The sequence below is a fragment of the Guillardia theta genome (assembly GCF_000315625.1).
Source record: "Guillardia theta CCMP2712 unplaced genomic scaffold GUITHscaffold_2, whole genome shotgun sequence".
Taxonomy (NCBI): Eukaryota; class Cryptophyceae; order Pyrenomonadales; family Geminigeraceae; genus Guillardia; species Guillardia theta.
The window spans coordinates 1,005,748-1,020,233 of NW_005434672.1; the positions used below are offsets into that span (position 1 = coordinate 1,005,748).

Sequence of the window (14,486 nt, forward strand, 5' to 3'; positions counted from 1 at the left end):
CAGAAAGGTTTCATTTGCTTCAAACTTCAGAGCAGTTCCCACTTCAAGCAATGACCTGCACCCTTCAATATCGATCTTGTAGCTCAGGAGTTCTTTGCCCTCTCAATCCAGTCTTCAGCTGCTTCTAACTTGGCACGAAGCAGCTGCAAGGTATCTTGAATCGCCGGATCTTCTACACCAAAGTCTGTAGGGTAAGCAAGCTTTCTTAGACTTTCGACATCGACTGACTTGTCCACAGCACTCTGTGCTTGTAGCCGCCAGAGAGTTTTCTTCAACTCCGCAGCATTCTCTGGCTCTACCACGAGGTCTTCCAACCTTGACAGGAGCTCCTGGCATCTATCAAGAGTTGGATCATTGCTCTGAATCGTTTCATGTGCAGCAGCACTCCATTGGTGAATATCAAGCACACATCTCTTGATTTGATCCCATTCTCTCCGTGACTTCAACACCTTGATTTCATTTCCTTCATTGATCAAGCTCACCAGGTCCTGCATTGTAATGCCACTCTTCCTCTCATGTGAGCTTCGCCGACACTTTCTGGTCTTGCGAGGAAAGCTCAGAATCACTCGAGCCCTTTCGAGCCATGCAGACGCACTTTTCCAGAGCTCCTTGAGCTTTTCCTCTTCTTCGGTGACTATGGGGAATCTCTCCAAGTCATTCAAAACCATCCTCAGCACGCGCAAGTCTTGCTTCTCACTCTCAAGAAAAGACATGGCCCTTGACCTCAAGTCCTGTAGGTCTGTTTGGCACTTCAAAAGCCTTGCTGTAAGCCTCTGATCCACAACGATTCCAAGTGCTTCATCCAACAGTTCATTCAAAACCTCCACCGTACACCTGTTCTTCAAAATGCGAATAGTCTTTCGAGCGAAGGCTAAACCTGCCTCAGATTTCCTTGGCATCTCACTCGTTTCATTGACCGGCACATCTTGATTCCCCTCACCCGTGTCAGCTACACCAGAACGAGGCTCGTACATCGGGCCATCTGCTAGATTCTCCATCGCAATTGGCTTCAGCCCAGAGACCTTTCCTGCTGACTGCACAGTCTCCACCGGCTCATCGCCTCCCATGAATTGAGAATCCTCAATGTTGAAGCAGTTGATATCGTTCGCATACTTGGTCCACTCGAAATCCATCTCCGTCTCGCGGCTGATCTCCAAGCAACTGCGCGTTCCCATGTCACGACCGTAGTCCGAATCATCGCTGTCCGGTTCTTCGAATCGAAACGCATCAGCCTCAACGCAACTTTCTGTAGTTTCTTGCTGCGCGCATGATGTTTCCTTGCTTTCCTCCATCTTTACATCTGCAGACGGTGCTGTAAGTTCGTTTTCTGGACCGTTGTTTGTCGGAGGTCTTGGGCGCTGAAAAGAAAGGTTACAAAATAGCACAGCGATCTAAACAACAATCAGAAGTACCTGAGCAGAGGAATCTGGATCATCTTCCTTGCTATGCTGTTCACGAGCGGAGGACGTCTCGGGCATCTCCTCATCAGGACTGAGGCATACTGCTGCATCTTCATTCTCTTCGATTGCTTGCGGCTGGTCACCCTTGACCATCTCCACTCTAGCGGAGTTCTGCTCTGGGAGAGGCTGAGATCTCTCGCCTTGCTCCTCTTGACGCTCGTCTCTGCTCATGATCTGCTTCTCAATCTTTCTCCTCCCCTCTCTTCTCACCCCTCCGATCCACCATCCCTGCCTGCTCGCTCGGCCATACCACCCCCCACCCGTCTTCACCTCTGATTCCACCTACCCCAATGCACCAGACTACCCCCTGTTATCCATCTCCTCATCATCTCATCTTGTGTACCCCCACCTTTGTGATACCACCCCCACGACGAAATGCCCTCCTTTTTGTACTATTTACTACCCCCCCAAGGTGACACATGATTTCAAGTACCCCATGTATCGAAAGTCGAATGCTCTGTCTTCACCCGTGCATGTTACCCGACCACCCTACCCCTGATAAATCCCTTGATCATCCCCCCTATCTAGCTCTTCAGTACCCCACATTGCATACCGTACTACTACCACCCACCCTGACATCAGATGGTGGTTCTGTAGGTGTACTAGATGGCCCGGCTTTGCCTCGTGGCATCTGATTTATGCGCTGCGCACCGTGCGGTAGCGGCTTCAGTCACACGGCGGGCCGTACGGTGGGCTCATGAGAGTCTCATAAGGAATCATACTGTATCACCGTTCGAGGTTGGTCTGCGGCAATGGAACTGTGAACTTCAAGAGGACCTTACTCCCGGGTCAGCCATCGGATGCCCAAGTTCAGGCTTCGTCCTTCCGTACGGCGGGCCGCGGCGCGCGGCGGCGCAGCCCTGCCTCCGGCCGCCCGGCCCGTCAGCTCCACCAAATAAAAAAAAAGTGCCTTTTACACAGAGGAAAGCGCCGGGGAAGGAGAGAGGTCAAGGAGGAGGACGAAAGGAGGAGCGGGCAGTGCCGAGCACGAAGTGGAGGAGCCAAAGTATAACAAGTGAAGACAGCGGGAGAGAGAGGGAGGAGTGACAGATAGCCGTCGAGAGAAGAACATAGACATCTGGTTGGTATGTAGCTGATTACGTTGAGCTGCCTGGGAAATGTTTGTGAATTCAGCATCTTGTTGGCGACCGTTCAGGCCGATCCTGAATGAAGGAAACCCATTACATCCTTGTGCAAAGAATTATGAGGTGACCCAACTGGCTCGTCTGAGGCTCGATCATAGAATCCCGACGGTGAGCTTTATTGTTGGGTGTAACGGTATTCAATGACCCCTCACACAGATGAAACCACTTTGTTCACATCCCTTTGGAATGCTTGCTGAGACGGAAAGACTCGGAGTAAGAGCTGTTTCAATTGATAATGGAACAAAACAAGCTCACCACAAAATACCAGATGATCCGTGCAGTCGGGAACGAAGTGATCTTTGCTGCCCTCTTGTTTTGCTTTTCCATGTTCGTGAAAAGGATCTACACCAGCATCGAGATAGCAGCAAAATTTAAGGTGATTGTGATCACAACCTGCAATCGTCCTAAAATTTTCTACCAACTTGTTCCAAAATCATCCCTGAAAGGACCCGAATCTTAGTGCTCCATTGCAAACTTTTTCGGAAACATGGAATGTTTTCGCAGGACTGGGTAATCATGACCTTGTTTGAACTTCAATCTGATATGACTTAGTTCTATTTTGGGCCCCACTTTTCCTGCTCCTCAAGGCAATAGGAGGATTCTCTCCTCAAAATTCGGTATTCCTTTGAGCGGAACAATGTACATGACCGAGATTGACGTAATCTTTTTGTCTTAGATTTCCCACATGTTGACATTTGGGCCGTACCTGATATCATTCGCTACACAAGTGAGGTTCTGATGCAATCACATTCATGCCTCATGTTCGACAAGGGTTTCATCCAGTCTGGTCTGGGCAAGAGCTTTCATTTCCCCGTCTCATCCCAGAGCTTGTTATCACTCTCAACCATCATCGTGTCCATCCCATTCCAGGTATGACAGTTATCGTTGCCGCACATGGAGATTGACGGTGCCATTGATCAAGGTGTGGAGGCTTTACCATCTACATTTCTGCGACATCTCGTTACTAAAATCACTGGTGGTGAATTGTTATCGCATGTCGAAGAAAATGCCCTGACTCATGATAGCAGGAAGGCCAAATGATGTATTTCATATCTTTTATGAAAGTTGTCACCGTCGTTCACATGGCGCTATATCTCTTACGACTTCCATGGATTTCCAGCAAAGTCCTTAACCTTTTCCTTACAACCATGATGTTTGATGCTGCAACAGGCAAACCCATTCGTTTCAGGCAGTGACCTCTACAAAAGATATGAGTCATTACAAGAAGAAGTGAAGGCGCTGAGAGAGCAAAATAGACTTTTGAAAGAGGTCAGTGCATCTGCGAGAATACTAGCATTCTATTATGCTGACTTTGCAACTGCAGCTTTATGGAGTCAATGATATCCAACAGGGAGGCGTACTCCGTGTTCAACGCCTTGCAGAGCTCCAGGTCCTTTGTTCGGGTGTGTCCAGTTTGACACAGAGCTGACTTGACTGAGGCAGAATGCCTACGTAACCAAAAGGACGAAATCTGTGGAGGCGAGGAAAGGGAAAAAGGACCTTGAAGATGAAGATTAATGAAGGGGACACTTAGAAACCTTCTTTATGAAATTGGCCTTGCTCGTGGTCTTGAGTATTTTTTTTTGTATTTTATGTCTTCACGACATTAAAGCACGAGATCTTTACAGATTGTATTTGAAGGATAAAAGTCTTCCAATGTGCCCACTTACATGCGGTTGCTGTGCCACATAGTGGAAAAAACCTGAATGTGTGCAGAAATTCTTAGTCCCTTTCAATCATTTCTGCCAGCAGATTTCTTGGCTTGCACTCTCAAAATGTTGTTCAACAATGTAGAATCCCCGACCAAATGTCTTTCTGGTGCAGTGTCGATCGGTGCTTGACTCTCCGGTTTGGCAGGTGTAATTGACGGCTGAGGCAGATTCTGTTCCGACGAATCCAATTCTCCAAGGTTCGGCCTCTTGAACTGAATCGCATGCTCATCAACAAACTTGATGGTGGACCTTGCTGCTGGATGCATCTCTATTAATGTCAGACCGGCTCGATCCTTTCATGCGGCGACAAGGCGAACAATTCTGATGTCTTTATTGTTAGTGACCAACTTGGACAAATGGCGTTACTGTAACATCTTCAAGTTTGATTCCTTGAATACGAGATGGAGTCTTGCACTTAACTCACAGTCGTCTGCCGTAGACCAACGAGTGTATGTCCTGATGCGAACAGGGTCTGAAGGAGGCGAAGGAAACAGAAGCCCTTAGAATGTTCCTGTTCCTGTTGCGATGTGATTTCCTTGACACCGCTTCCCCGGCCAGGGCCTTCTTCAACGCAAGGAACTCGTGACGATATCTTTGCATTGGCGGAAGTGAGCACCAAAAGACTATTTTTCAATATCATGGGTTCACGTGTTCCAAACGATTACAGAGCTCGTGACAATTATCCTTACAACGAGTTATCGAAAACCTCTAGTTTCAATGAAGAGGGCGCAACTCATGCTCCAGTCACGCGTCCACAATCTTTGAATAGCTTGGGGTTATTTTCAAATATCCACATTGAAGCTAATATAGTTGATCAAACCATTCAGCATAATTTTTACTAGAAGGGTTCCGAAGTTCCGAAGTTCCGAAGTTCTTCACCAAGTGAACCAGTCACTGTCACGGTACGGTCCGGGCGCCGTCCGGACTGGGCCCTGACCGTAGAGTTCCGAGTATTTGTCTTTGGCTTACTACGGCGAGTCAGTCCGGATGCCAGTGAGGCCGAGTACGGGCCGGGAGCATGTCACATGTCACAGTTTTGACAATACCTAGCTCCCGGGAGCAAACTCAGCAAGCAGCCGTACTACTGCCTACTCAGTGACTGACTCGGCTGGCTCGTGTGATGGACCGTACTATCGATGATCATCGCTGAGACTCTCCGGAGGCTTCCGAACCGTAGCCGGGACTCCCGGGGGCCGGGCCCCGTCGCCGACGGTGACCGTACTCTCACTCACTGAGTCAGTCCGACTCCGGTCCGATACTTGACTCAGTGAAGGCCCCCCGGGCCGGTCAGGCAGCCTGCCCGGCGCGCCGACAGTTATAGAATAATTCATGAATCGGTTATTGTGGTTTTATGCTGTAGGGGTGGTCAAGTGACACCTTCAGTAGGAGAAAGATGGGGTGGGGTAGATGGACTTTCCGGTGTACTTCACCGGGGCCCTAAGGGAAGATGGGGGGGTAGGGAGGGGATGAGAGAACGAGTCTTGGGGAGGGTAGGGTCCTTTGGAGTGAACGAAGATGTCGGGAGTGAAGCGAGCAGAGGAGATCCTAGCGCGCGCCGACAAACTCGACAAATCATGCCCAGTTGTAGCCATGCACTGCAGGATCTATGCGCTCGAGCTTGCTATCAAGGTAAGAGCACTCCCGTGAAGACAACACACGGATTTTACCTGTTGAAATTGTGGGGAACTCGGGTGCCGGTGTGTGGAAAGATGGTCACCACAGGATTGCTAGAGAGTGAAAGAAGAGTTGAAGTGCTTACGGGCAATATCTTGAGGAGTGTAAAAGAAAGTTCCGATGGGCTATTTGAGGAAGGAACCAACCGAGAACAAGATGAACAATTGTTTGTGATGTGCAAAACACACTAGAAAACCATCTGTACAGGACGGTTGTCGAATTTAGAATGACGAGATCATAAAACTCAATAATCTTCACATTCGAATTTATGCAGTGGCATTGAAATATATTTACAGGGTCGGGACAAGAACAACAAAGAACAAGCAGCATTCCTGGCGGAGCTAATGACGAAAGTAGAGCAGCAGAAAGCCAGTCTTGGACATGTCCCCGACGCTCAAGCGCAGGTTTACTAAACACAGCAGTCATGTCGTGCTGTCTCTTTCTGAACAATGGCTCGCAGTGCGAACTTTTGGCTCTCAGTACTTTTCAGCAAAGTGATGATCAGTAAGAACGAAATGAGGTATCGACTGAGAGTTAAAGTAAGTTGCAGATATTATGAAGGGAGAGCAAGCAAGGCGACAGTCGTTGGGTTCCGTAACGCTGCAATCTTGATGGTCGGATTGTTGTAGAACCATACTTACAAATGTTTGCTGATATATCTCTTTGAATTCCATAGGAAATTTGCAAGCAGTTCGGAGAATTGAGCCCAGACATTGCCGAAAAGTATAAATATGCGAAAGTCAAGGTGAAATTCTTTGTATACGATACATGGACATTAATCATGGGTTGTGTATTTCAGGCTGTCGAAATCTACAAAGCCATTCAGGAGGGTGTAGTGCCTCTTCCTCCGCAGCTGATAGGTCTACCACCGCCTTGCCTTTATCCCACCGCGGCTGATAATGAGCAGGTGCGCAAGATGGGGATGGGCATGCAGAAGAAGAGGAGGATGATGGGATTCCCCTCCCTCCTCCCAGCGAATATCCACCGCAGGATCACGATCCCAACAGTGACCAAGGTCCGCATGCACAGAACTCAGTAGTTGAGGACATCCCTGATGTACCTCCTCCCTACCGTCAACAAGATGATTTCGTCAAACCTCCAGCTCCGTCTGTTAAGCCAGAACCAGCAAAACCCAAGAAAGATCTGGAAGTGAGAAAAGCTTCGCCGATGCCCTCTGAGAACAGAAGAGATTCAGGCGCAGATGCTGTGCCGGGTGTGCCTAACCTCCTTGCTGATGCTCCCAAAGCGGCTCCTCCTCCACGTTCCACCCAAGTTAGCGGGAATCTTGTTCCGAAGCAAGCTATCTCTCCTCGGTCTCTTGACAAAGCCGAGAAACATACCAAGTGCGTGGCGCATTTCGCTTATTGTTGCTGTTCAAGAGCTGAAGCTTGCCGACAGGTTTGCGCTTTCAGCTATTCAATTTGATGATATTCGAGAGGCTGTTTCCAATCTTCAGGTAATCTTCGCAATGCTGGAACATGCATTAACGCGATGACAGATTGCTTTATCTCTGTTGACGGATAAATGAAGCTTTTGACAACTTTAATGTGTTTCATGCGGCCGCGCTCGTTCCTCCCCGTCAGTTGATGAAAGTAGTCAACGAGCCTAGAAACTTCCAAACCCCACAGGCCGGGCTTGCCAACCTCAGCGGCTGGTCCGACAGTACTGCCATGATTCGGAATCCCCGGGGGGGCGGTCCCTGTGGCGGATCAGGGACGCCGCCGGCGGTCTCATTGAAACTTTGAACCGGGCGGCGGCTCGGACAAGTTCCGAGGGCCGCCGTGATCGGATCCGCCGCGCGGCGCTGGGATCTCAGTGCCAGACTCGACTCAGACGGTCGCCGGGCGATCGGACCCGGCGGCCCCGGGCCCCGCGAACGGCGGTCGCGTGGCACGCCCGGCCGGTTGAGCCGCGTGCGGTCACGCGGCCGCATCCGGGTCCGATCGGCCCCCGGCCGGGCCGGGCGGTCCGGGCATCATTGCGGCCCAGTGATTGTCCTCGTACTGAATTTTGAACTTAACTTTGAGTAAAGACTTTGATGGAGGTCAAGTTTCACCAACTTGAAGAGATGCGGGGAAATTGAAGGCTAGCTAGGCTAGAGGGGTTGCAGCAAACAAGGGAGGGGCTGCGAAACGACATGGCGGAAGAGCAGGTGGACACCAGATGATGGGGATGAGACTCATACCATGATGCCTCCGTTATGCCGGGTTAATCTGAGACTTTCCCCGGATAACTCAGTGACCTTTGATGCGTTGATGACAGTGAGACACTAGTGTAGTAAGATGAAGGCTAGGTGCAGATCTCGTTTGAAATCACAACTTTGAACCATGTCCGTGCCATAGAGAATGAGCCTCATTCTCTACGGGAGAAAAATGTCCGGAGAAGCTTGTCTATGCGCCGGCTGAAATCAGGACGATTTTTGGGATAGCCTTTGCAAGACAAATCGAAACTTTGAACTTTGTTCCAACAAGCCAACACAAGTAGAGAAAGGAAGTTGAATTTCTAATCACCGTGAGACTTAGGGTATTTCTTGATGATTCCACTACATGTAGCGGAACACCCGGTGAAAGGCCAACTTTGTGTCAGACATCAGGACTAGTTTGTACACCAAAAGTACTGGGGGAAGAGGGGAGGACAGAGAGAGAAAATATTTCAATACTTCCCTCGTCTTCTCGATGTCTCTCGCTGAATCAGAACGGTTTCTGTTCTCACTTGAGCCGTACAGGATGCTTCTTCCACAGTTTGCCTTTGCCCAGAAGCTGTACATGGGCGATCCGCTGATCACGGCACCGGGAACGTATTATGGTCCTTACAAGTATCATGCCCTTGCTCTGCAGTCTTGGATGTTTGTAACCAAACTAAACAGTGGACCACCTCCTCCTAACGAAGTCATCTACCCTGATTTCGACTCATTCTGTGAGATTCTTTCTCAGCATACCCGTTGCTCTTGACTGACACATGGTTGTTTCTGCAGATCGAGCTCACAACAACGGGCAGAAGCCTCCAGCGGGTTGTGTCTATTGCCCAGGATACTTCGAAGAACACCTGCAGGACATGCCCGACGCGAGGAACACTCGCCCTGCTCGTGTCGCTCACTTTTTGTAACTCATGCGAATGAAGCAATAGTGAGTTTGATCTCATCACTTGAGATTGTATGCATAGGCTCCATCAAATTGTGCATGTTCAAAGTTCTTGTTGACGTCATAGGCCGCGCGCTCGCGGTTTGCAACACCACACACACTTTCATCGAAGGTCGCAGCAATGTTGTTTCTCTCTACGGACAATGGAATATAGAGAATTCAGGAAAACAGTGACAGCTGAAAACTAACATAGCAAAACAATAGCATAGATAGTAGCGCGTCGTTCTGCAATGCTGCAAACCTCACAAAATTCCCCGTAAAAGCAAAAAACTTCTATTTGAAATTCAAAAATCGCAAACATGTGCGTTGCTGATCGTCTAGTTCAAAATCGGCAGTAGGTGTCCGTCCAGGAGCACCAAGAAGAGACTGGTCTGGGGACTTATTAAGACCCACTTTTCGATACGCTTTCCATGAATTGCACGTTAATAGTTCAAAATCTGCCAGAAAACAGCATCAGTGAGGATTGATCGACGTTGAGAATCAAATATTTTCACCTTGCATGTTCAGTGTACGATCACGTTTCTCACCCCCGTAGCTATTCGCTCTTGAACAACAAATTTCGCGAGATGGATCTTCGTTGGGTCTTTCTCCACCCGTGTGGCAGCTTGTTTCTCCCAACTGCAGATGATTCGAGTTCTTCTCCCAGAATTCAAGAGATTCTCTTTCCGTTTGCCCGCATGTCATTAAAGCGCATATTCCAACCGTTCCTGAAGGAAAGTATGGATTCAGACGAAAAATCAAATCAATCTAGGCTGGTTTGGTACAGAATCAGACATTTGTTGAATGCCTGTAAAACACGCGAAACTCGATCGCAACTATAACATCTCGAGAAAATCACAAGAACTAATGCTCATATCGATTGCAACATCGACGACAACAGTGTGATATCACAGGAACTTCGAATTGCAAGCTCGTCATGCTCAAGAGCCATCCGAGAATTGAGATATGTGATGACTTCAAATTTGTGGTAGAAAGGTCTCACGCGTGTACGCAGGAATGCTTACCTCTATCTGTCTCCATTTCCATCCCGAAAGCATGAGCTGAGAGGGAGTCGCATCCTCCTCCTTCATCTGTCGCCTTTCCCATTCCCACCATTTCACTACTCCACCATCGCCCCTGTCACCCCTGGCGATGGTTATCCCCTACCCCCTCTTTCGACCATCGGACCACCGGACACCCACACCCCCGATTTATTCATCCGATCACCCATTTGCTTATTCCTAGTTTCCGTTCCACCCTACCTCCCTGGAAGTGATATAATGAAACAGTACCCCTACTTGTATGAAAGATTACCCCACCATTTCAGCTTTGGTTACGCGGTTGAGAATTATCACCCCCCTTTATTCCTTGTGAAATGCGCAGATAAAGAAAAATTTGCCCTATTCACCCCTACACACCCAATGGGCCACCCTACCCCTACATCAAGAGTACTCCTTGTTTACATCGGAAAGAACATCCCACCCTACCCCAAGGGGCTTTTGTCCCTCTTAGTTCACCCACCCACCCTTTCAACAACCGGATCGCACGGCCAACACAAGTCACACATCCTACCCCCACCCCCTATTTTACAGAAGTACCCACCCCTTCGTCATGTACCCTATCCTCGACCTGCACGAGCACTACCTTGTCGCTTTTGAACTTCTTACAACCCCTCCACCCTCTGATTTCACACAGACTACCCCACCTATCTGGGTCTCTTCAGAAAACGCACCCCCACCTCTCCCTTTCCCATGCACCCCCATTTCATGCACCCCCGTTTCCTTACACCCCGTACCTTCGGGGGCCGCGGCTGATCGTGCGAACAGTTAACAATCTTCACTGAAGATCGCAGTGATTGAGATAAAACTAATTTAATAGGTACAGATTTTACAAGTGCTTGTATCTCAGTGTACCAGAGGGGACCCCAACAAGCACGTGCAATGGTTCCAAAAAAAACCACCGACGGTGTTCTCATAATCCTGAAACAAAACGTTTCGTTAAAACTCAAATCACCTAAATATCTCCCTCGAAAACATCTCTTTTGATACCGAATAACGTCTGTGGCCGAATAATGGATCTGAGCGGGGAGGAGGGTCTCTTTCTCAGTATGGAACCGGCCCGGGCCCGGGGCCCGGTTCCATTCAGTGTAGTCCGGCACTCTTTACTACTCAAAGTTGTTATTAGTCAAGTTTTTCTTGATTGACTGGCCCGCAACGGCGCGAGCTTGAGAGGCGAACATGGTGCCGCAGGGCCGTCAGTGTGAATGACCGTCAGCGTCCGACGGTGGCAGCGGTAGTAGGCACTGCAGTCAGACGCTGAGCCGAGTAGTCATGCGGCATCACATGGCATGACTGTGATGCACGGTGCCGGACACTGATCGTTGCCCGGCACCATGAAGAACTAGCAACGGCGAGTGGAAAGAAGATTCTGAATGATAGCCTCGGAGGGAATGAGGGGTGAGAGGGAGCGTCCAGCGCACTGAACGGCGCGGTTGCTCCGAAACAGGGGCACTGATACGCACGACTGAGACCGTGCTCTCGGAAAGGGAGGGAGAAAGTGTCAACACCGTTGTTGACTACGGTAGCTCCAAACTCGAGTAATACCTGACTGTCGATCTCGCAGATGAGCTCGTTGTCACCAGTCGACGACGTTGAGGATTATGAATTTCGAAGATCTGAAAGGTAAATCTCATCATGATACTTACAGTCACCGCTGAGTGATCGCCATGAAGGACTCCCAGTGACCTTGCCCGACATTCATGGGATCGATACCATGCTGACGATGAGAGGTGAAGTTCGATGAGAGGTGAAGGGTTGTAAATGCTCTCTGCAGTATGAGAAGGACCTTTACACCTCCGATGGCTCCTTATCATCGTGAGGAGTTTCATTCTGCATCCTGTCAGCCTTACACTTGAAGCGCTTGCAGCAGACCAAACTCTAGTGCCCGTTCACGATTTGCAGAACGATTGGAGAGGAGATGATGTGAGGAAACGAGAGTGGCGCTACATGACATGACAAGTCGAGCTCAGGATTCTCTGGAGAAGCGAATCAACTCTGTGGACAACATGATAAAAGACATCAAGAAGATCTTGCCGCATGCGAGTTGGGACCAGGTTGTGATGGGGGTCTGAGAGAAAGATGCAAGGTTAACGTCATGCAGGAGATGAAACCTCAACAAGAAACAGCAGAAGAACAATCACAACGTAGTTTGAACCGCGTGAGCTTTGATGAGGACAGGTTCTCATCCCGCAAGGACAACCAAACATATCAAAGGTCGCCATCGCAATTCTTGGAGGAGGTGCTGCAACTGCAGAACACAGAGATAACTTCATCTCCTCTTGATCATGATGAAAGGCAGCAGGCTGCAGCAAGGGACAGAAGTCAGTTTGTTCAGGCGGGAGTTCACGATTACAGTCTGCCTGTCGCAAGGGATCTCAGTTCTCGACGCGACTACCTTGATCTTGCTCATCAGACCTTCCTCGGAGCCCTGAACCCGGTGAAGTTTGTGCTGAATGAGTTTGCGCCGGAGGAGGACGAGAGGGCGTTGTTCGCAAGAGCAGGGGAGCTGTACCTGCAGGTAACGCGGCAGCTCTTCGAGAGCCAGGAGGCGAACGCGAAGCTGTCCAAGGCGATCTCAGTCATGACGGAGGAGAACAAGCGGAAGTTCGGGGAGATGGAGACGGAGGTGGTGAGCCTGAGAAACGAGTGCTTCGAACTCCAGAACAAGATGGATGAGGAGAGGGCTGATCATGCGAGTAAGGTCGAGAGAGTAGTGAGAGAGGGGGAGTCGTCCTTGTCAGCTGCAAGGGGGGAGATCGCAAAGTTGAGATCGCTGTCGGACAACCTGCAACAAGACAACCAGAGGATGAAAGAGACGCACGCGGCTGTCGAGGCCTCGCTGACGGAGGAGCTGGAGGCTGCAAGAGCGAGGATCTCAGCAGACAGCAGGACGATCGAGACTCTGCAGACGAAGATCAATGTGCTTGAAGAGGATCTCAACACGCTCTCGCAAGACTTCGAGGAGATCTCGAGGCAGAGGGCAGATTACAATGACATAGAAAGGGACTTGAATGTAGCACGGATGAACTACATCGAGAAGATGAGGGCCGAGACCTATTTCTTGAACAACTACCGTGATGATGTTGTTGGGATGGACACCCAACTGCATGCCCTTCTACAAGACAACCTTGAGCTAGCGAAGAACTGCTCCTCGTTGCATGCGGATCTCATGGTGGTGACGGAGGGCAGGGCGAGCCTGCAGAGGCAGCTTGCGTTCCATCTCGACGAGAGTGAGAAGCACGAGAGGAGACTCCAGTCAGAGCTCAAGAAGGTCAAGAGCTTGCTCTTGCTCTTCATCGGTATCAGCCGCAAGGTCCAGAAGATAGTGGCGTACGAGGGCTGGATCTCAGAGTGGCTCTACCGTAGGCACATCCGTCAACGTGCGAAGATCCTCCGCCTTGCGCACAAGAGAAGGTGGTGGAAGAAGTTGAGGAGCGCGATCCAATCGAAGCACAAGAGAGATCTTCGTAGCCTCAAAGCGCTCGACCTGTCGAAGATTTTCACCAGTCGCGGCCTCAAGTGCATCTTCACTGACTGGAGGGTTGTGCATCGGATCAGACGGCTGAGCTTGAGATTTCACAACACGTTTCTCAACCCGACGGCCCTGCTTTTCAACATGGTTGTCAGGTTGACACATCACTGCTGGGAGAGGATAGCTCTGAGAGTTGGTTTGTCGGCAGTTGGAAGAGAATGACGATGATACGCAAACGACTGACAGTGATCATCCATCTGATGCACGAGAGGATCAGTGAGAGTTCTTGTTCTTGTTCTTCTTGTTCTCCTTGTTCTTCTTGTTCATCATCATCATCATCATCATCATAACCTTCTTCTTGTTATTCTTGTTCTTGTTCTTGTTCTTGTTCTTCTTCTTCATCATCATCATCATAATCATCTCAGGCTTGACCTTTGTTGATCGATATGAGCAGATCAAGATATGAAGCCAAGATTTTTCAAGTTGTGGATGCAAGGGACCAAGGTTAGCAAACGAAATAGCAGCAGTGAAATGACTGATGATGTCATTTGCAGGTCATGAAGGAACTGAAATTGAAAATTGCAAAAGTGTGCATGATTGATGATTGCAACTTGAACTTTGAATCTTGAACGGTTGATAGATGTGCAAACGTTGTATGATACTTCCACAACAAGAGATCTTTGAATCATGGCGCAACTTCGCGATAGCAAAGACTCATGTGATCTTTTGTCGATGAATCTCTTTGATGAGCTCAGCTTTCAAACTTGCAGTGGTACAACACCATGGACGCCAAGATCTCCGCAATGATTTTGGCTTGGAGAGAAGTAAGAAGCTTCCCCTCTCCTC

The 14,486-nt window shown here is 49.3% G+C and overlaps 7 protein-coding genes across 7 annotated transcripts; 4 read left to right on the forward strand and 3 right to left on the reverse strand.

Moving 5' to 3' along the window:
* Positions 1-83: 83 nt before the first annotated feature.
* GUITHDRAFT_99644 (hypothetical protein) lies at positions 84-1,631 on the reverse strand (the record flags this gene model as incomplete). The annotated part of the gene is made up of 2 exons (XM_005841925.1): positions 84-1,358; positions 1,413-1,631. The coding sequence occupies 2 exons, from the start codon at positions 1,629-1,631 to the stop codon at positions 84-86; spliced, it is 1,494 nt and encodes a 497-aa protein (XP_005841982.1).
* Positions 1,632-3,290: 1,659 nt separating this feature from the next.
* GUITHDRAFT_131955 (hypothetical protein) lies at positions 3,291-4,123 on the forward strand (the record flags this gene model as incomplete). Its single annotated transcript, XM_005841926.1, has 5 exons — positions 3,291-3,332; positions 3,377-3,475; positions 3,776-3,874; positions 3,930-3,995; positions 4,049-4,123. The coding sequence occupies 5 exons, from the start codon at positions 3,291-3,293 to the stop codon at positions 4,121-4,123; spliced, it is 381 nt and encodes a 126-aa protein (XP_005841983.1).
* Positions 4,124-4,135: 12 nt separating this feature from the next.
* GUITHDRAFT_149929 (hypothetical protein) lies at positions 4,136-4,879 on the reverse strand (the record flags this gene model as incomplete). The annotated part of the gene is made up of 1 exon (XM_005841927.1): positions 4,136-4,879. A coding segment is annotated over exon 1 (242 nt), but the record flags the coding sequence as incomplete, so codon positions are not given.
* A 953-nt stretch (positions 4,880-5,832) lies between these two features.
* On the forward strand, positions 5,833-7,519 carry VTA1 (Vps20-associated 1; the record flags this gene model as incomplete). Its single annotated transcript, XM_005841928.1, has 9 exons — positions 5,833-5,946; positions 6,288-6,395; positions 6,452-6,495; positions 6,542-6,605; positions 6,668-6,736; positions 6,791-6,851; positions 6,899-7,334; positions 7,390-7,447; positions 7,490-7,519. 9 exons carry the CDS (start codon positions 5,833-5,835, stop codon positions 7,517-7,519), a joined length of 984 nt encoding a protein of 327 aa, XP_005841985.1.
* Positions 7,520-8,717: 1,198 nt separating this feature from the next.
* GUITHDRAFT_99647 (hypothetical protein) lies at positions 8,718-9,096 on the forward strand (the record flags this gene model as incomplete). Its single annotated transcript, XM_005841929.1, has 2 exons — positions 8,718-8,907; positions 8,966-9,096. The coding sequence occupies 2 exons, from the start codon at positions 8,718-8,720 to the stop codon at positions 9,094-9,096; spliced, it is 321 nt and encodes a 106-aa protein (XP_005841986.1).
* A 293-nt stretch (positions 9,097-9,389) lies between these two features.
* On the reverse strand, positions 9,390-10,154 carry GUITHDRAFT_149930 (hypothetical protein; the record flags this gene model as incomplete). Its single annotated transcript, XM_005841930.1, has 3 exons — positions 9,390-9,568; positions 9,626-9,838; positions 10,136-10,154. 3 exons carry the CDS (start codon positions 10,149-10,151, stop codon positions 9,405-9,407), a joined length of 393 nt encoding a protein of 130 aa, XP_005841987.1. The 3' UTR covers positions 9,390-9,404.
* A 1,578-nt stretch (positions 10,155-11,732) lies between these two features.
* GUITHDRAFT_99648 (hypothetical protein) lies at positions 11,733-14,269 on the forward strand (the record flags this gene model as incomplete). Its single annotated transcript, XM_005841931.1, has 9 exons — positions 11,733-11,791; positions 11,842-11,898; positions 11,943-11,983; positions 12,036-12,091; positions 12,139-12,222; positions 12,270-13,795; positions 13,849-13,916; positions 14,095-14,144; positions 14,195-14,269. The coding sequence occupies 9 exons, from the start codon at positions 11,733-11,735 to the stop codon at positions 14,267-14,269; spliced, it is 2,016 nt and encodes a 671-aa protein (XP_005841988.1).
* Between the last annotated feature and the right edge of the window lie 217 nt (positions 14,270-14,486).